Source organism: Musca vetustissima, unplaced genomic scaffold (genome assembly GCF_032173495.1).
Source record: "Musca vetustissima isolate MV318-11 ecotype Yass unplaced genomic scaffold, APGP_CSIRO_Mvet_v1 utg86088, whole genome shotgun sequence".
Taxonomy (NCBI): Eukaryota; Metazoa; Arthropoda; class Insecta; order Diptera; family Muscidae; genus Musca; species Musca vetustissima.
The window spans coordinates 45,679-67,276 of NW_026881184.1; the positions used below are offsets into that span (position 1 = coordinate 45,679).

Genomic DNA, 21,598 nt, shown 5'->3' on the forward strand with positions numbered 1-21,598 from the left:
GCATCGCGTACTGAATTGAGCCTAGAATGATGTGGTCTAAGTTTCCTGAAAATCGGTTCACTTTTACATATAGCTCCCATATAAATTTTCGTCCGATTCAAGGTAAATGGTGCTCCAACGTCCCTAAATATCTTTCGATTTGCACGAAATTTGGCATAGCGCACTGAAATAAGTTAAGAATGATGTGTGCTAAGTTTAGATATAAATATATTTCTCATATATATTTTCGTCCGATTTTAAGAAATCCTCGCCTTATATAGGCCTTGAAAATATATTTTTTAAAAAATCTACGCCTTATATAGGCCTTGAAAATATATTTTTTAAAAAATCCACGCCTTATATAGGCCTTGAAAAAATATTCTTTAAAAAATCCACGCCTAAGCCTCATATAGGCCTTGAAAAAATATTCTTTAAAAAATCCACGCCTAAGCCTCATATAGGCCTTGAAAAAATATTCTTTAAAAAATCCACGCCTAAGCCTCATATAGGCCTTGAAAAAATATTCTTTAAAAAATCCACGCCTTAGCTTCATGTAGGCCTTGAAAAAATATTCTTTAAAAAATCCACGCCTAAGCCTCATGTAGGCCTTGAAAAAATATTCTTTAAAAAATACACGCCTTATATCGGCCTTGAAAAAATATTGTTTAAAAAATCCACCCAGTTCTTAGATGCTGGAAAAAATATTTTTAAAAAATCCTACCCTTCCCATTTTTTAAATTAAAAAATCGTATTTTTTATTTTCGTTTTTTATATTTTCTGTTTTATTTTTATTATATTGTAAATTAGTATTTTTTGAAAAAATATTCTTTAAAAAATCCACGCCTTATATCGGCCTTGAAAAAATATTGTTTAAAAAATCCACCCAGTTCTTAGATGCTGGAAAAAATATTTTTAAAAAATCCTACCCCTCCCATTTTTTAAATTAAAAAATCGTATTTTTTATTTTCGTTTTTTATATTTTCTGTTTTATTTTTATTATATTGTAAATTAGTATTTTTATATATATTTATATATCAGTTTATAAATAATTTATTATTTACACAAGAAAAAAGAAACAAAAAAATATTTAAATTACAAATATTGCTCTGTCGTTGTTGTGTTCTGTTTTTTTTTTGTTTCAAAAAATTAAACAAAAAAATAATATTACATTATTATAAAAAAAATATAAAGAAATGCTGTTCTAAAACTTGACTTATGATATATAACATAAATAATAAAAAATAATAATAATAATGCCAATAATTATTGTGTTTTTTTTTGTATAAGAAAAATTCATGCGAGTAGAGTATAATAATAGGTGTGTTTTTGTGTGATATGGGATTTTAAAAAGAAAAATTCTGATGCCGTTGATGGCACTCTAATAAAATATGTTTTTTTATTTTCTTATAAAAAAAATTTGGAATTTTTTGCAAAGTATTTTTTTTATGAATAAATCGATTTAGCTTAAAATCCAGTTTCCGGAGACCTTGGTAGTAGGTTGCCCACCTCTGGATGTATTATAAATTAAACCAAGTTATTCATAAGTAATTAAAACAAAACAATTATTTTTTTTGAAATTTTTGAAAAAATGCCTTGAAGCTTTTTAAGTCTAGCCAAGCTTTTTTTGGGGAAGCTTTTTTTGGAAAGAGATTTCATTATGTTTTGCTAATGTTTTATCCGAAAGCTTTATAATTTACAAAGCTATAGAAGTCAAACATTAACGTTTTGCATTCTCCTTGAAGCTTTTGCAAACTTTCAAAGCTTATTTATGATACTGCTGCTGCTTCTTCTTCTTCTTCTAAAAAACTTAATAACTAATTCGTTTATTGACTTTAGCATATTTTTTGGGGTAATTGTTTCTTGTTGTGCTTTTTTCATCTTTTTTTTTTTGGGATAGTTGGAAATAATTGTTGTTGTTGCTTAAAAATCTAACAAAAATTATAAAATTAACCTTAAAATAATAATTTTTATTAATTATGATTCGTTGTTTTTTTGTTTGTTCTGCATTTTATGTATTCTTAGTTTGTGAATATTGCATCCCGTTTGTAATATGTTGTTGTTGGTTTTTTGTTGTATTATTGCTCTACATTGATGGTAATGATCATAGCTGGTCAATAATGTCCTCCACTGTGTCGATGATGATCCCGTCTACCCGCCGAGTGGTCGCGATATTCACCATTGCGTGAAGAACCGTTTTTGTGGTGATGATGATGGTGACGTTTCTTTTCTAAGTGAAAGGGGGTAAGGGAAAGTCTTTATTAGTTTCAAAAGGTACGCCAGAACAATAACAACAAATATTTTTGAAAACGAAAAAAAAATAATTTTTATTTTACCAAAATTCACATTACCTTTTAGACAGACATCGGAAACGACCATTTCGGAATTATCACGCATACCATAATTGTCACGTCCCACGCTAAAAAAATACAAAAAAAAAATGACATTTTATTTATTTTTCTGAGAAAAGTTCCCTAAGCTATTTATTTACCGATCCAAATTGTCCCTGGACCTTTGCATGTTATCTCTTAAATTATCTCTGGATCGGGTCATGGCTGGCGGATCTAAAGTCTCTTTGCGACGCAGGGCATTGTGTGAACTATTTTTGGAGGCCGATTCGTGTAGGTTTTCCCAGGCTTGACGGTAATATCTGGAAGTGAAAAAAAATAAAATTAAAATCGGATTAAAATATATGTGGGAGCTATATCGAAATCTGAACCGATTTTTACGAAACTTAACACACATCATTCTATACTTAATTAAGAACGCTATGCCAAATTTCCTGCAAATCGAAAGATATTTAGGGACTTTGGCGCACAATTTACATTAAATCGGAAGAAAATATATATGAGAGCTATATCTAAATCTGCACCGATTTTCACGAAATTTAACACACACCAGTACGCTATGCCAACTTTCGGGCGTATCGAATGTTATATAGGGACTTTGGTGCGCCATTTACATAAAATCCGATGAAAATATATATGGGAGCTATATCTAAATCTGAATCGATTTCTGTTCCGCCTGCGGGGAGCAGAGCTGAATGCTAACGGACGCGTACACAGGTTGTGGATAGTGGGAAGCCCAAAACTATTCATTGGGTAGCTGTGAATGAACAAACAAACAGTCGCGGACAATCAGCAGGCTCAGGGGGAGAGTGTCGGAGGAAATGACCGAGTGCCTATGATCCCTGGGCCTGGGTTTTTAAAGTGTCCCCCCTAACGCTGGGGTGCCATGCGACCTCGTGCCTATCAGCGTTCTAGGGTTTGCAGTCAGGGTCCCGACTGTATTAGAACGGAGCCTTGTTGATACCGGGGCGTCTCAACAAGCTTATTCAGGCTTAGATGCCAAGTCCTTGCCATGGTAAGAGGCTATGCCGTGGTCGACCTAAATCCCTCACTTACAGCCTATCAGCGTTCTACGGTTTGCAGTCAGGGTCCCGACTGTATTAGAACGGAGCCTTGTTGATACCTGGGCGCCTTAACAAGCTTATTCAGGCTTAGATACCAGGTCCTTGCCATGGTAAGAGGCTATGCCATGGTCGACCTCAATCCCTCACTTACAGCACTTTCTATGGAGCCGAATTTTAATATCCCGCCCCACAAAAATAATTTATGCGATTATTCGACTGATGATGGTGTGGCTGCCTCAGTCTCGAACTTTATAAGGCCAGATAAGTGTTGACGACCCAAGTTACCCCCCTGGACCTCTCTTTTGCCTCTTGTCCCACTCTCGACGACGTTAAGGAAAGCCTGGAGAGGCAGTCGGATATCTCCTCAAAATTTTTTGGAAAACCGGCTCCTTCCGCCTTAGTCAGGAGAGCATCCCGAATCAGCTCTGGGATGACTAGCCCTTGTCGGACGTGGAAGACATCAAGGAAACTACGGTGATTAGCACTACGGTGATAACCACAGTAGCGACCATGGAGTCTCCTTCGAAGCAAGGAGAGTCCTCCCAGTTGCTGACTAGGGAAGTAAACCCTGGCGAGGTTGAAGATCTGCACTCAATCTCCACGGCCTGTAGTGATGTCGCTAGACTACTCAGGAAATTGCTGTCGAAACGGATACTGGCACTGAAGAGAGCCCCTTCGATAAGATGGATGATTCATCAGTAACAGTATCTGTTAGGCAAGTCGATGCCAAGGAGATCGCTGCCAAAAAGATGTACTGGAGAGCAGTTAACTACTGTAACCGATACGTCGGACGGGACAGCGACTCCATCACGGGAAAGGAGTTCCTTTTTAAGAAGAGGAACCTCAAATTTATCCGGAAGTTCTCCAGGAACTATCCTGATAATATTGAGAGGGACTTCTTGCTTGATAGAATCCCCGGCCCAGTTCTAAGACCACCACGGTAGTCCCTTCATAGAAGGAGAAACCTATTGGTGGCCCTAGTACATCCAGGAAGCTGATGCCTGAGATTTCTAAGCCCTCAGCACCCATTTATATAAAATCCGACTAAAATATATAAAGGAGCTATATCTAAATCTGAAGCGATTTTTGAAATTTAACACACATCATGCTTGGTTTAATTTAGTACACTATGCGAAATACCAGGCAAATCGAACGATAAATAGTCCCTATTTATTTATATTGGTGCACCATTTACATAAAATCGGACGAAAACATATATGGGAGCTATATCTAAATCTGAACCGATTTTTACGAAACTTAACACACATCATTCTAGACATAATTCAGAACGCTAAAACTCTTCAATATTTCAAAAAAAAAAAAAAAAAATTTTTTTAAATTCCTAAATATCGAAAACTTTTTTTTTAATTCAAAATATCCCTTACCTATTGAGACCATTACGGGATCCCGATGTGGAGCTATCAAACGAGGCAACGGTATTACAATCGGGTGATGCTCTGTGGCGATAATGCTGAGTGGTACGATTTCTATAAAGAGAAGAAAATATGAGGAAGAGAAATATAGCGATTAATAAAAAAACGTATAAGAGTTTATTCGTATAAGAGTTAAAAAATGCAAATTATAAGAGACACAAAAAATAATATAATGGGTTACAACATTTAAATGTGACGAACAAAAATCTACACACTACAGGGTGATAATGAGCAAATAAAAAAAAATATAAATAAGAGAGAAAGGATAGAGAAGAGAGCGAGTTAGGAGAAAAAATAATAATAAAAAATAACACATACAAAATATCGAAAATAAAAATTCAACTTAAAATATAAACAAAATCATAATGGAGTTATTCACATATTTATATAAGAAGACGTGCAAAAAAAACAACCTTCCCCTCCCCAATTTTCCCCCTCTTAAGAACCAGAGACGTGCAACAGCAACAGGCGGCATTTGCAAATGGAATGGATGATGATTGTTTTCTTGTTCTGCCAGAGTATGACTTTTTGTTGTTGATTGTTGTATGAATAAATGGTATGAAGTTGTTGTTGTAGTTTTGTTTGTTTGTTGGTTTTTGGATTAATTGTTTTTTTTGTCTGGAATTGTTTGTTGGGTTATCACATTGTTGAGTAGAGAGTATAGTGTGTTTTGTGTAATAAAGAGAGAACAAAAAAAGAGAGTGGATATCGCTAAGGTAGTTACGAGTATAGCGAGAGAGCAAAGAAAAATCGGCTTACTTGTTGCAACTTAAAAATAGAGAGGCGACGACGATTCGAAGAATTTGCTTTGGATTTTTGTTGTTGTTTTTTTTGGTATTAGTTATGGCCTTCAAAATTCAATTATTTGTTCATTTTTGTGTTATGTTTTTTTTGGTTTTGGATTTTCGTATTCGATTTGAAATTTAAAAATTAAAAATAAAAATGCTATTCTCTGATCTTTGGCACTGTGTAGCGATCGGTGTATAAGTTTTCGTTGTGGCGTGGTGTGCACCTCTAATAGAGATCACTATCCATAATATGTTTATTACTGGCCGTACTCATACTTTCACAATTATCCTTCATATCCTTCCCGGATTTATTTTTCGTTTCATCCTGCTGACGTTGTTGTTGTTGCTGCTCACTGCTGAAAATACCAGCCCTTGTGGCATAACTACGACCACATGTACTCAATTCACGACGACCCCATTTCTGATCATCGAATGGCAATGCCAAAATGCCGGTATTCCATATGGAGGGTAACGGTTCCTTTTTACAACTTGAACTAACGCTATAGTGATCGTATAATCTTGACGAACGTACACTATCCATACCACATATATACGATTTTTTCGGATCGAATGTGGAGGCATTAAATTGGGTGGTCGCCGTCGTCATCATGGTCATGGGTGGTGGCATATAACGGAGACGCGATTTCGGAATGTAGTATGGTGGTAATGACGATGGTGGTGGAGGTGGATATGAGAAATGTTTTGCATTGTGCCGCCGTTTGCTGTTCGAGGTGCTAAACACACGGAGAGAGAGAGATAAGAGAAAGGTAAGATAGAGAGGAAGAGTAAGAAACAACATAGGGTAGGAGGTGGAGGCACAGGTGGACAATCAACAAAAATACAACAATTCGTGTGTGTGTGAGTGTTTGATTCGGAAACAATATTTTTCGAATATTAAAATATAAAAAATTCGAAAACAATTTTTTTCGAATAAAAAAAAATCGAAAACAATTTTTTCGGTATAGAAAAAAATTCGGAAACAATTTTTTTCGGCATAGAAAAATATTCGGAAACAATTTTTTTCTCGGCATAGAAAAAAATTCGGAAACATTTTTTTTCGAATAGAAAAAAATTCGAAAATAATTTTTTTCGAATAGAAAAAAATTCGAAAATATTATTTTTTCGAATAGAAAAAAATTCGAAAATAATTTTTTTCGCATAGAAAAAAATTCGGAAACAATTTTTTCGAATAGATAAAAATTCGAAAACAATTTTTTTACGAATAGAAAAATATTTGAAAACTATTTGTTTCGAATAGAAAAAAATTTGGAAACAATTTTTTCGGCATAGAAAAAAATGGAAACAATTTTTTTCGATATAGAAAAAAAATCGGCAACAATTTTTTCGATATAGAAAAAAATTCGGTAACAATTTTTTTCGATATAGAAAAAAATTCGGTAACAATTTTTTTCGATATAGAAAAAAATTCGGTAACAATTTTTTTCGATATAGAAAAAAATTCGGTAACAATTTTTTTCGATATAGAAAAAAATTCGGTAACAATTTTTTTCGGTATAGAAAAAAATTCGGTAACAATTTTTTTCGGATATAGAAAAAAAATCGTTAACAATTTTTTTCGATATAGAAAAAAATTCGGAAACAATTTTTTTCGAATAGAAAAAAATTCGAAAACAATTTTTTTACGATATAGAAAAAAATTTGAAAACAATTTTTTTCGATATAGAAAAAAAATCGGTAACAATTTTTTTTCGATATAGAAAAAAAATCGGTAACAATTTTTTTCGATATAGAAAAAAATTCGGTAACAATTTTTTTCGATATAGAAAAAAATTCGGTAACAATTTTTTTCGATATAGAAAAAAATTCGGTAACAATTTTTTTCGATATAGAAAAAAATTCGGTAACAATTTTTTTCGATATAGAAAAAAATTCGGTAACAATTTTTTTCGATATAGAAAAAAATTCGGTAACAATTTTTTTCGATATAGAAAAAAATTCGGTAACAATTTTTTTCGATATAGAAAAAAATTCGGTAACAATTTTTTTCGATATAGAAAAAAAATCGGTAACAATTTTTTTCGGTATAGAAAAAAAATCGGTAACAATTTTTTTCGGTATAGAAAAAATTCGGTAACAATTTTTTTCGGTATAGGAAAAATTCGGTAACAGTGAAAAATGTGCCCAAACTTCTCCAAATTACCGAATATTGGGGGCCTATACAAAAACGTGGACCGATATATTCAATTTTCGATATCAAGCATCTTAAAAATAGTAGCAACAATTAACGACAAATAGTCTTTCCCTACAGCTCCCTTCATTTTGCGAATTCTATTTTGGAAGAATTCTGGGAAAATACAATTTACATTCTCTTCGTAAACCCTCGGGACGAAAAATCTACAATATCTAAATTACGATCGCAAACAAAACGAAAGGCAGGCAGTGCTTTAGGAGTTAAAAAAATACAACAATAATAACAACCGGCGAAAAAATGAGTGCAAAATAAAAAAAATTAAATAAAGCTAAGCATGAATAAGCTTGAAGCAAGAGACAGAGAGAAAGAGAAGAGAAAAAAAATAAAAATTACACCTCAACCCCGAACTTACCTTCTGACCAATATGACAATCGTCGTAATGACCGCAGCCAAAAATACAAAACCACCAAAGGCACCCAAAGCAACAATGGCGCCCAAATTAAGTTTCGCTTCCTTGGTCTCTTTGTGATTGGTGTTCTCTACGGAGAAGGGCACATTGACATTCGGCGATTGATTGTGACGAATATTGACGCTATCGGCAATTTCATTATCCTGAGGATGAGCATTCTGTATGACATTTTGAATATTGCGGGTGGTGGTCTCAACACTCTGGGTGGTTGGAACATAAGGAGCACGAGTACGTGTGGGAGGACTGTAGTAGGTGGGTGGTCTTGAGGTGCTCGATGCTCCGGTTGTGGGTCTACTGGGTGTTTCATAGGCTGGTGTCGTCTTGGGTTTGTTGGGAGTGAGCACGGGGCGCACAGTACGTCTTGGTGGGAATTCTTCGCGCACCGTACCGGGCACAACATAGGTGACATCTTCATCGGAATCGGCTGTAGGGAGAATACAGGTTATTTAAGAAGTTCTAATGAGTTGAGGGATGAGGTGGGGTTCCAACTTACTTTCTCCATTGATTTCCACTTGTGGTCCTCCGCTGGTGGGTTGAGCCGTGCTACTGGTACTAGTTGTGCTTGTTGTGGGACGATAAGCCTTCTTGGTGGTAGTGCTGCTAATCTTGGGTCTATACGAAGTGGTTGAGGGTACTGTGGGCACCGCCGTGGTTGGTGGTGGTGGTGGAGGCAATGTTGTTGTGGGTTCCACCTTAATACAACGTGGCAAGGCACTGCTCCATTGTCCTGAAGATAGACAGGTAAGGGTGCTGGGTCCCTCCAAACGATGACCAGGTGGACAGGTAATTTCTGCCTTGCTGCCATAGTATGAGCCATTGGGTGCTGAGATGATGGTGTTGTAGTAGTTGCCGGGCAGGGTATCGCATTCAACAACTAGAAAAAGAGAGAGAGAGAAATTTAATATTTTTTCTAATTTGAAAAAAATCTCAACACCTACTTTCACATCTTGGTGGGGGGCCATTCCAGCGTTCATCAAAATCGCAGGTGAGCAGGGCTCGGCCCACCATTTCATAGCCTTCATCGCAGCGGTATTTAACCAAGCTCAAGTAGCCAACGGTGCCATTCAACAAGTCATAGCCACCATGGGGTATGGAGGCAGGGAGACCACATTCAATATCTGCAGAATAAAAAACCAACATTAAATTCTGGACCAAATCATCCCACCTCGGAAAACCATTTACTTACATTTACACACCGGTGGGAATTCATTATAGAAACCTGTTTCCAAACATGTCCTGGTCGAAGGACCAACCAACAAATGATTTGCATCACAGGTATACTTGATTTGTGCTCCAACCTCATAACCATTCAAGGCAATCATGGTGGAATTTGGAGGTTGTTCTGGCCTTCCACAAGTCTTTGGCTGATGTTGGCAAATGAAATTCAGATGTGTGTTACAATTCGTATCACTCCACAACCATCCCTTGGAACCATCAAATCTTGCACAATCCTCATCACCGCCTGGATGATTCCAAAACGATACGGCCACCTCTTCACCATTAACCCATTTCCAGGTGGAACGATCGACAGCATCACGTACAGCACCCATCCAATATTGAGAACTAACATCACTGCGATGTCTACGCCACAGCTCCCAGCTAATGAAACCTTGCAGGGCGGGATTACTTTCACTGATCAGGGTACCTCCGCGGGAACGACAGAATGCCAACGAATCCAAGAAGTTCAACGGCTGACGATTATAGAAGATGTAACATTTGCCATTGTACGAAGCCAAGGCACCTGGAGGTTGATCACGGAATGTGGGACAGCGTTCAATGGGCAAGGCCTGATCGGTATAGACGAAGGCTTCACAGATCGATAGCTGGTTGGGGGTTTTATTTTCCAAATGTACCGAAACAAAAGCACCAGGCATAGGGGGATTGCAGGGCAAGAAGAGGGGTTGTCCTTCCTCCAGTAGGCCAGTGAAACGATTGCAAATTGGATTGGTACCCAAATCGGGACGATTATTGCCGACTCGAACCACAATGGTGGCGGGTTTGTTGCCTGGAAAGAGAGAGAACAATAAAGAAGAGACAAATTAAAGAGAGAAAACAATTCGGAAACAAATTTTTTCGGTATAGAAAAAATTCGGAAAAAAATCTTTTTCGGTATAGAAAAAAATTCGGAAACCATTTTTTGGTATAGAAAAAATTCGGAAACCATTTTTTTCGGAATAGAAAAAAGTCCGACAATTTTTTCGGTATGGAAAAAATCGGAAACTAATTTTTTTGTATAGAAAAAAATTCGGAAACAATTTTTTTCGGTATAAAAAATTCGGAAACAAATTTTTTCGGTATAGAAAAATTCGGAATTTTTTTTTTCGGAACAGAAAAAAATAATGAAAACATTATTTTTCGGAATAGAAAAAAATAATGGAAACATTATTTTTTGGTATAGAAAAGAATTCGATAACATTTTTTTTCGGTATAGAAAAAATTCGAAAAATTTTATTTCGGTATAGAAAAAAATTCCGTAACAATTTTTTTCGGTATAGAAAAAAATTCCGTAACAATTTTTTTCGGTATAGAAAAAAATTCGGTAACAATTTTTTTCGGTATAGAAAAAAATTCGAAAACAATTTTTTTTCGGTATAGAAAAAATTCGTTAACAATTTTTTTCGGTATAGAAAAAAATTCGGTAACAATTTTTTTCGGTATGGAAAAAAATTCGGTAACAATTTTTTTGGTATAGAAAAAAAATTAGGAAACAATTTTTTCGGATTAGAAAAAAATTCGGAGACAATTTTTTTCGTATAGAAAAAAATTCGGAGACAATTTTTTTCCGTATAGCAAAATATTCGGAGACAATTTTTTCCGTATAGCAAAAAATTCGGAGACAATTTTTTTCAGTATAGAAAAAAATTCGGAGATATTTTTTTTCGGTATAAAAAAAAATTCGGAAAAAATTTTTTTCGGTATAGAAAAAAAATCGGAAACAATTTTTTCGGTATAGAAAAAAAAATCGGAAATTTGGAAATTTTTTTTCGAAATAGAAAAAAATTGGGAAATAATTTATTTGGAATGGAAGAAAATTCGGAAATAATTTTTTCGGAATAGAAATAATTTGGTAATATTTTTTTCGGAATAGAAAAAATTTTTTTTTCCTGTATAGAAAAAAATTCGGTAACAATTTTGTGTTATAAGAAAAAAATCGAAAACAATGTTTTTTGTTATAGAAAAAAATGGGAATATTCGGAATATTTTTTGAGCCACCCCTCTTCAGGTCACTTCTTAGTTCAACTTTCCTAACTATTTTTTTTTGGTTGTTTAACCACTAAGTTTTTTTTGACTGGTTAGAAATTACCCATTAATGACTATTAGGCAATATGGGAATGTAAAAGTCCAGCAGTAACAACCACGAAGCTCTAAAAGTGATTGCATTGATTGCACATCAACGCCATCAGACAGCCGCAACAGCGGCGGAATCATCGCATCATTATGACCATGTTTTTCTTGTGGTTGGTCATAATCGTTCAGCTGCCTGCCTCATCATAGGCTTGGCCAGGCCACTATTACAAAGTGTGGGTACTTGGTCATTATCAAGCGGCTTTACAAGTTTGAGACTCTGTGGCCCAGAGAGGGGTAGCTGCGGCGGAGTATTGCATCGAAAAACTAAAACTTCGTGTGAGTACAGATTTCAGTGAAAGTAATCATAAATTGTACAACGGAGGTTGGTTGCGCAAAAACACACACACAAAAATCTGGTATTTTTTCCCAAGACAACAACAACGAAAGACAGAAAACCAACAACACACAAAAAATCGGTGATGAGTTCAGATGCGGCGGCAGCTACCACCAGCACCACACCATTCACCGTTTGGTGGGGTTGGATGAATTGCCTGGCTTGCTGGCTGCTTGTTTGAAGTTGGGCAAACATCATTACTTTTTTTGGGTCCTCAGGTTTTTTGTGGTTGTTGTTATTGTTCATCGGATCGGAAGGTAAACAATGTTGTTGTTATTTGTGTGACTTTGCTGTTTTTTTTTGAAACTCACATAACACTTTTGTTAAATCGCAGACCAAGCCAAAGTGAAAGCATGTGAGCCACATCAGAAAAGCTTAGATCTTGAGCATTGCAGAGAGATGGGTTTGATGTCGTTGTTGGTGGTGGGGGTTTTGATTGTTTTGCCATTTTTTTGGCGCTAAGAAAAAAAGTGGCTGGACTAAGAGACCTATCAATTTCCAAAGAAAAAAAAACTTGGTAATGGTGTTACAATAAAAGGACAGGTTTTTTTATGGGGGACCACAAAAAAATTAGATACAATTTTTCTTCTCTCCCTCTCGCTCTCTCTGACCATAATCTGGTAATGGCTGCCGAACATCACCCACTGATGCAACAACAACCAACCTCCAGCTACTGTTAACTAACATTGTTTTCCTTCAAGACAGTTAGTTGTTATTTATTGGCTGGTTATGGGTATTGGTCTAGGCAACACATATGCCAGCCAGGTTATTGAACTCCTCCACACTCACACACTCTCCACACACACACCTACTCATATAGTAATTTGTATTTTTTCCTTCATACTTACCACAACACGATTTGCCAAAGTCCAAACGCACCAATTGCACCATATAGGGTTCCAATAAATTTACATACCACCATGGCGAACGTTCCGCTTTGGTCAGCGAACATGTTTCGGGTGTGAAAAAGGCCGATGTGGAACCGTCAATGGCTTTTTGGGGAGCACCGGAACCTTCGGTGGAAATTTGCATGGGTGCCTTGCCAGCGGCCACATTTAGAACTGAAAAAAGAAAAAAAAAAATATTATTAATAAACTAATGAGTAGATAAGGGGGAGGGGGAACTAATAAAATGCACACATACACATACAAATATTATTTAATTAAAATAATAGGTAATATACTTAAATAAAATAATATACATATTACTTAAATTAATCACAATATTTGCCTAAGGTGTATGGCCTTTCTGAATCATTTAAAGGAGGAAAATGTAATGATTCGATCGATACGAGGAGCGAATATCGATTCGGACCATTACCTTGTGGCAGCTTAGGTTCGCACCCGTCTTAATGTAGCAGCAAAGGTGCGATCTAATGTAACATGGAAATTCGACGTCGAAAAGCTAAACACAACAGATAGCAAAGGCCTATTCCGCTAAACTTACCCACCTGCTTGACGAAAGCACTTCTTGTCCCGATAATAGTATAGAAGCACAATGGCAAAGAATTACCCACTCCCTACAAACTGCAGCAAAAGCAACACTTGGGTACCAAAAAACCATCACCAAAAAACCTATGGTACGATCAGTAGAGTCGTAATGCTACTGATGTGAAAAACGCAGCGTATAGGGCAATCCTGCAGACAGTAGCAACGCGCAATGTGATGGAAAATTATCGGGAGAAAAGGAGAGAGGAGAAACATATTTTCAGAAAAATGAAGGAAGTCAAGAAAAAAGTTAGCGTGAGCAAATCGAGATGTACAGGTGTCAGAATGAAGTCTGAAAATTCTACCAACGGGTAAAACACCATACCGAAGGCTTTGGTGCAGGCACATCCTCCTGTAGAGATGAAGAAGGAAACCGGGTGACAGATACAGACAGCGTGCTGAGGATCTGGAAGGAACATTTAGAAAAACTTCTGGTATCAAATAGTAACAGTGAAGATGATCAGATGAATCAGAGATAATGGTATAGAGTGTATACCACCTAGCCAAGATGAGGTCAGAATAGCAATCAATCGGCCGAAGAATAATAAAGCAGCAGGTGCCGATGGCTTACAAGCCGAACTATTCAAGACTGGTGGCCAGATGCTGGTAAGGAGCATGCACCACATGATTAGCACAATTTGGCTAGAAGAATCCTGTGTCCTTGCACAAAAAAAAGAGACAAGACGATATGTTCCAACTATAGAGGAATAAGTCTCCTTCCCATCGCATATAAAGTGCTATCCATCGAGCTGTGTGAACGACTGAAGCCAATGGTCAATGACATTATTGGACCATACCAATGCGGCTTCAGACCTGGCAAATCCACCATTGACCAGATTTTCACTCTGCGCCAAATCGTGGAAAAGAACCACGAAAAACACGTCGACACATTCCAGCTATTCGTCGACTGTAAAGCCACATTCGACAGTCCTATCCGTTCAGAGGTGCATTCCTGCAAAATTAATTCAGATATGCAGGATAACTTTAACAGACACAAGATCGGCAGTTAAAGTCGGAAAGGAGCCCTTTTCGGAGCCTTTTTAATTCCGAACCTGGATTCAGACAAGGTGATAATTTGTCGTGTGACCTTTTTTACATCCTGCTGGAAAAGGTCAAAGTGAACAGAAATGACACTCTGTACACCAAACAACACATGTTACTCGCCTACGCCGATGACATCGATATAATGGGTCGAACACTGAGAACGGTAACAGCCACCTTTGAACAAATTGATAGTGGAAGTGATGCAAATGTGGTATAGGTTGATAATGTGGTATAGTCACTTTTTTTGTAAACTGAAAATTTTAGAATAACTAAATCATGTTCTATAGTTTGCTGTTCTCAAAAAAATAAGATAGCAATGACCTGTTTAATTTATTTAAATCACGTTGAGAATCAGTACCAAAAATAAAATTTTTCATGAAATTGACTTTTTTTCGGTTGAAGTTTAAAAATAATTTTTTGTTTTACGGATGTACTTTAATCGTTATTACTAAAGCATTAAAATAATCAGTATGAACTAAAAATCAAATAATATGCGCGATTGCACCACATAATCACCAATTTGGAAAAAAAACTAGACATTTCTTCAGTAAACACAAGTGTAGGTAATGTGGTATACCTTGATTCTGCATGAAAAAAGGCCAGCACTAGACAAAATCTCATTACTATGTGAAACATTTGTACTCTACGAGAGTCTACCATGAATCACAAGGATGAAAAACAAAGGCTATGAGTTTTAACAACTTCACCATACAAAAATTAAATATTGACATGTGTAGACATTATTATATAAAAAAAATGTAAGTTCCACTCAACGTATCCGTTAAAAATCTTAACAGACATAAATCTCGAGCTAATTCGCATTCATTAAAAACAATAAATTCTATAATATATAAATTGGAAGTGAAAACTATACTATACCACATTAACATCATGTGGTATACCACATTACCTGCACTTTTTTTAAAATCGATTTTTATGGAATTTCTAATATTTTCTCAAATATCTCTCAAATTGTTAGAATAATATTATTTTCAAATAGATACATGGAAAGACAACACATGTAGCATGTTAAGTGCAAAATTTCAATTTAATCGGATAAAAAATAAAAATTTGGCAATCTAAAAACAAATGGGTATACCACATTTGCATCACCTCCTATAAGGCGTCTGCCAAAGTGGGTCTGGCAGTAAACGGCGAGAAGACCAAGCCGATGGTATCAACGCGCAAGACGTCCAGTAGACTCGGACCAACTGTGGAACTTGAAAACTACAGCTTCGAGGTAGTCAAAGATTTTATAAACCGCTTGGTACCGCCATAAATAAAACGTATGACATCAGTTTTGAAATTCGGAGAAGGATAGTGATGGCCAACCGATGTTACTATGGTCTGAGCAAACAACTCAAAAACAAGGCCACAAAACGCTGATACTACCAGTGATGCTATATGTATCTGAAGCATGGGTATTTACGCAAGCAGATGAGACAGCTCTTGGAGTGTTTGAGAGAGAAAAATTCTCCGAAAGATCTATGGGTCGATCTGCGTTGACGGTGAATATCGCCCTCGAATGAACCATGAGTTGTATTAGCTATTCTCGGACATTGACATTGTTAGGCGTATTGAGGTGCAGCGGCGACTACGTTGTCTAGGTAATGTTGTCAGAATGGATGAAGATGCCCCAGCCCAGAAGGCATATAAAAGCGTAGCAGCTGATGGAGATCAAGTCGAAGACAACATTGCCGAAAATGGTTTTTCAAATTGGAAAGGACCGACGCAGACCTGGAAATCTTTTCTAAGGTCGGTTTATGGAACGAAAGTTCTGTCACAAAAAAAGTTCTGTAGAAGAAAATTTAACTCGAATTATTGGGTATTTTAAATATTGTAGAGAGAGTCGATAACATTGTTCGGACAAAATGACCTCTGAAAATTGCTCTTTATATCTCTCTCACACATAATGCATCAATTATGAAGTTGTATGCCTCAAATTGGCGCCCAACGTGTATAACAGTTTTTAATGATATTGATGACTTTATTGTTTGCTTTAAAGGAGAAATTGCGTCTACAAGGACTTTGAAAAAATATTTCTTACTTGAAAAATTTGTTACAAAAATCTCTATTTAATTCCGGGACAAATCGAAGATGACAAAGGTTTATGTCTGTAAATGGTACTTCAAATTTAGACAAACATTTGTTAAAGGTTTCTGGGATAACATATTTTTAGATAACACATTTCGGTTGGATGCATCGGAGAGAGACGATAACATTGTTCGGACAAAATGCTCTTCGAAGATTACTCTTTATATATCTCACACACATTATGTATCAATATTAATGTTTTGTGTCTCAAATTGGCGCCCAACGTAAAAAATACATTTTTAAGTAAATTTTTTATGACTTTTGATTGTAATTTATTTTGAAGAAAAAATATCGCCTACAAATAGGTGATGGATGTAATAGCATTACTTGGAGAAATTGGCGCCCAACATAAAAACCTTTTTTAAAGGTTTCTGGCATAACATGTTTTTAGAAAAAAATTTTAATCGCTATATTTTTTGACGGAGAAAATTCGCCTGCAAGATAATGGCGTTTCTTAAACATCAGATTTCACATTCTTTATTTAATTTCTATTTTTTTTTCGAATTTTATTACAAGTCATAAAGCCGATGTAATTTTCAAACCTAGCCGGATATGAGATTTAAATCAAACCAAATTACATCCTCCATAACAGTTGAATCATGATATAAATCATTTGGGAGTAGTTCAGAATTTTTACCACCGCCCATTACACAAAAGAGGTAGGAAGGCAGGCAAAACTTTAAAAAAGTGCTTCCGAATAAAAAGATGATTCTTTGATGATCACCCATTAAGAAAACAGGTGGAAGTGGGGAGAGAATGAATAAATTGCAGGGGGGAAAAAATACTACGCGGCATATTTTCTGTGGCCACGTGATGTCGGTAATAACTAAATAATAATAAAACCCTGAAATAATTTCAATTTTTCTTCTCCCCTGCTACAGTACTAAGCTTGTGTAGGGTTGACAATGCCGATGTTCAAATTTTTTAAGGTAAATTTTGGAAATTTATACTGTAATTTTTGTTAGACTCTTCAATGTAAAAAATCTATGTTTTATAGGCGGTTCTAATTTTTTTTCTATTTTTCTGAAATCCCAATCCGACATCCCTAATCCACAATTTCTGCAGAACCTAGCAATTGCTAACCTAAGAAAAACTAATAACAATAATAAAAACCCCAAGCTGGGTTCAAACAATACCACTTGTTGCCTTAATCAGCCAACAGAAAAACAAGAATATCGCAAAAAATCTAGAATTAAACAACAACAATAACAAAAAGCCGTCTTCAAAACCACCAAAGGTGGTAATAAAATAATGGCATGGTTCTTCTACCTATTCTATCTTATCTGTTTGGTATAATAAAACAATTCTTAGTGCCACCACATGTGGCGTTCTTCAGCCCAACTGTGGTGCAGCTGATGATGATCAGCAGCCGTAAAAGCTTCCTTCCACTGATTGTGTGTTACAGTTTCGCAAACAGAGGTGTCCGGGACGGACAGACTTTCTTCGTTGCTGATATTATCTTGCGGACTAGTAGCTTAAGTTCTGCTATTTTGTTGGTGTTTTTTTTCTTTTCTTCTCTTCATCTTTCATTTTCATTATGTTTACGATACGATTTAGTTTATCAGCTCAAATCTGGGCTATTTCATAGACACTTGTTTTTCTTTCATTTTAACATCGTCGATGAGAGTAGCTATCATCCGCACATGAAATGTGCAAAAATTTAGGTATCCCCCCATGTCTAGGCAAATTACAAGAGGAGAATCAGGAAAAAGTGCTGTAATTTCTTATTTATGCCTGGGCCCTGTTGACGGTGCCTAAGCAGGTGAGGGAGAGCCGCCATCTAAGTGCGATGAGTGTGTCGAGAATTGCTGGCATGACATGCCATGGCTTTGTTCGTGGATATTATTTGTAATTCTAATGGAACAGTTTGGATGCAGTTTGCAATTCCGCAACTTAGTAGTTATTTCTTAAAAATAAAAATAAGAAAAGGGATTTTTTTCTTTACGATAAAATATTCAGACACTATTTTTTAGAATTTCTTCAATACGAAAATACAATATTTTAATAAGAAAATATTACATTTTTTTCTGTACGAAAAAATTTTACCGAATATTTTTTTGGAAAAAAATAGTTTGAACTTTTCTCATATATTAAAAAATGTTCCCGATTTTTTTCAAAACGAAAACAATTATTTAGAGTTTTTTCTAATCAATAAAAACAAATCCGATTTTTTTCAAAAAAATTTTTGACAATTGTTACTCAATTTGGGCCCCAATTTCAAACCCAAAACTCCATAATCGATGCATAAAGTTTGGGAGAGATATAAAGGGTAACCTTTGGAGAGTATTTTGTTCAAACAATGTGGTTATCTCTCTCGGCCCACGAATACCTGAATTATCCCATTTTTTTTGTAAATTCCGAATTTTTCTTCTTTACAAAAAAATGTTTACAAATTGTCACTTAATTTGGTCGCCAATTTGAGACACATAAATTCATTATTACTGAATATTATGTAAGATAGATATACAAAATTAACTTCGAAAAGTATTTTTTCTAAACAATGTTATCACATCTCTCTTATCCCTCTTTCTCTTCTCTCAATTCAATATCACGGTATCCAAGAAAGTAATTAAAATCTAATAAAAAATATGTTATACACTTTGGGCGCCAATTTGAGAACCAAAACTTCATAACCGAGGCATAATGTGTGAAAGAGATATAAAGAGTAGGCTTTGGAGAGTATTTTGTCCAAACAATGTGCTGGTCTATATCGCCTCCATCCCATCGAAATATTCAATCTAAACATGTGTTATCCCAAAAACCTTTAAATAATGTTAGTCTAAATTTAAAGTGACATTTAGAGGCATAAAACGTTGTCACATTTAATTTGTCACTGAGAAAGAAATAAAGAGAATTTGTTAAGGAATAATTTCTCCATGTAACCCTATTAACTCCAGTAACTCCTTCCAGGTTAAACATTAAGCTCAATTCAATATCACGATATCCTAGAAAGGTATTAAAATCTAATAAAAAATGTTATACACTTTGGCGCCAATTTAAGACCGGAAACTTCATAACCGAGACATAACGTGTGAGAGAAATATAAAGAGTGTCCTACGGAGAGCATTTGGTCCCAACAATGTGCTCGTCTATTTCTCCTACATCCCACTGAAATATGCAATCTAAAAATGGTGTTATCGTAGAAACCATTAAATAATGATACACAAAATTTGAAGTGACATTTGGAGTCATAAACCGTTGTCATATTTCATTTGTCTCTGTGAATGACATAAAGAGAGTTTGTTAAGGAATAATTTCTCCATGTAACCCTATTAACTCCAGTAACTCCTTTCATGGTAAAAATTAAGCTCAATGCAATATCACAATATCCTAGAGAGGTATTAAAATCTAATAAAAAATGTTATACACTTTGGGCGCCAATTTATGACGGGAAACTTCATAACCGAGAAATATAAAGAGTATCCTACGGAGAGCATTTTGTCCCAACAATGTGTTCGTCTATTTCCCCTACATCCCACTGAAAAAAAATCTAAAAATGTGTTATCCCAAAACGCCGTATATAATGTTACACTAAGTTTTATGTGACATTTGTAGACATAAAACGTTGTCACATTTGATTTTTCTCTGAGAATGAAATAAAGAGAATTTTTTATTGAGTAATTTCTCCATGTAATCCTATTACTCTTTTCGGGGGAAAATTCTCATACAAATCCAAATCTCAATTAAAGATTAATAAAAAATGCTATTTACGTTGGGCGCCATTCTGAGATCATAGACTTTATTCTAGATACATAATGTGTGAGAGTGATGTAAAGAGAAACCTTCGGAGAGTATTTTGTTCAAACAATGTTAACGCCTATCTGCCCTGCCTCTCATTGAAAAATGAAGTTTCAATTAATGAAGTTTCAAATGAAGTTTCAATTAATGAGCAATAAAAACATGCTATTCACATTGGGCGCCATTCTGAGGCCCTAAAATTCATTTCAGATTCACAATGTGTGAGAGAGATATAATGGGCAACCTTCGGAGAGTATTTTGTTCAAACAATGTTATCGTCTCTCTGCCCTACATACCATCGAAAAATTCAAATTGACAAAATGAATCTCAATTAAAGAGTAATATTAATTTTTTTTCGTTGACTTTGGGCGGCATTTTGACACCCTAAATTTCATTCTAGATGCAAAATGTCTGAGAGAGATATAAAGAGTAACCTTCGGAGAGTATTTTTTCCAACAATGTTATAGCCTCTCTGTCCTCCATCTTATCGAAAAATTCAATTTGACGAAATGAATCTCAATTAAAGAGTAGTAAAAAATGTTATTCACGTTGGTCGCCATTCTGAGGCCCTAAACTTCATTATAGATTTACAATGTGTGAGAGAGATATAGAGATCAACCTTCGGAGAGTATTTTGTTCAAACACTGTTGTCGCCTCTCTGTCCTAAATCCCATCGAAAAATGCAATCTAAAAACTCCTTATCCCAGAAATCTTTAAATTAAATTAATCACAAATTGTTATCTGTTGAATAGTCTATTGAAGTGACGGTACATGCCTCAAATGTACCGTTGTCATATTTGATTTGTCTCTGAGAATGAAATAAAAGGAATTTTGTTATAAACAATTCCTCCAAATAAAATTTTAACTCTCGCATAATATTCGTAATGGTAAGGAAATTATTGAATATGGGGTGTAAGGCTTCATTATTTATATATGATGTGCTAATGAAACATGAAGAGAAGCCTTTGAAGAGTATTTTGATCAAACAATATTACCGTATAACGAAACTTTAAGTTCTGAAAATTCTTCATAGGAAATATTTCCAAATTGTTTTCAAAAAAAAAAAAAAAAAAAAAAATATTACAAGATTGAAAGTAAAAATTGTTATCTCATTATCTAAAACAATTAAATTGTTTTTATTTTCCTTTTATTTCTCTAACAACCGGAACTAATTTAATTTTCACTTAACACATATTACATATACACACAGAACATCACATAAAAGTGAAAAAAGAAAAAAAAATAATAACAATAATCCCAAAACAAGATTTTGGGATATAGTTAAGAAAAGCGACCGAAATCGGTGATGATAAGCATTGAAGA

At 35.2% G+C, this 21,598-nt stretch overlaps 1 protein-coding gene across 1 annotated transcript in view; it reads right to left on the bottom strand.

Annotated features, from left to right (window-relative positions):
- Nucleotides 1-2,054: 2,054 nt before the first annotated feature.
- LOC133327212 (uncharacterized) overlaps nucleotides 2,055-21,598 on the bottom strand; it is a 60,668-nt gene continuing 41,124 nt past the window's right edge. The window contains exons 4-12 of the mRNA XM_061535774.1: nucleotides 12,761-12,973; nucleotides 9,417-10,235; nucleotides 9,169-9,348; nucleotides 8,724-9,104; nucleotides 8,174-8,654; nucleotides 4,774-4,875; nucleotides 2,468-2,626; nucleotides 2,328-2,395; nucleotides 2,055-2,206 (exon numbers count right to left, since the gene is read on the bottom strand). Of these exons, the coding sequence (XP_061391758.1) occupies nucleotides 2,091-2,206; nucleotides 2,328-2,395; nucleotides 2,468-2,626; nucleotides 4,774-4,875; nucleotides 8,174-8,654; nucleotides 8,724-9,104; nucleotides 9,169-9,348; nucleotides 9,417-10,235; nucleotides 12,761-12,973 (2,519 nt within the window). The 3' untranslated portion in view covers nucleotides 2,055-2,090. The remainder of the gene's footprint in view (nucleotides 2,207-2,327; nucleotides 2,396-2,467; nucleotides 2,627-4,773; nucleotides 4,876-8,173; nucleotides 8,655-8,723; nucleotides 9,105-9,168; nucleotides 9,349-9,416; nucleotides 10,236-12,760; nucleotides 12,974-21,598) is intronic.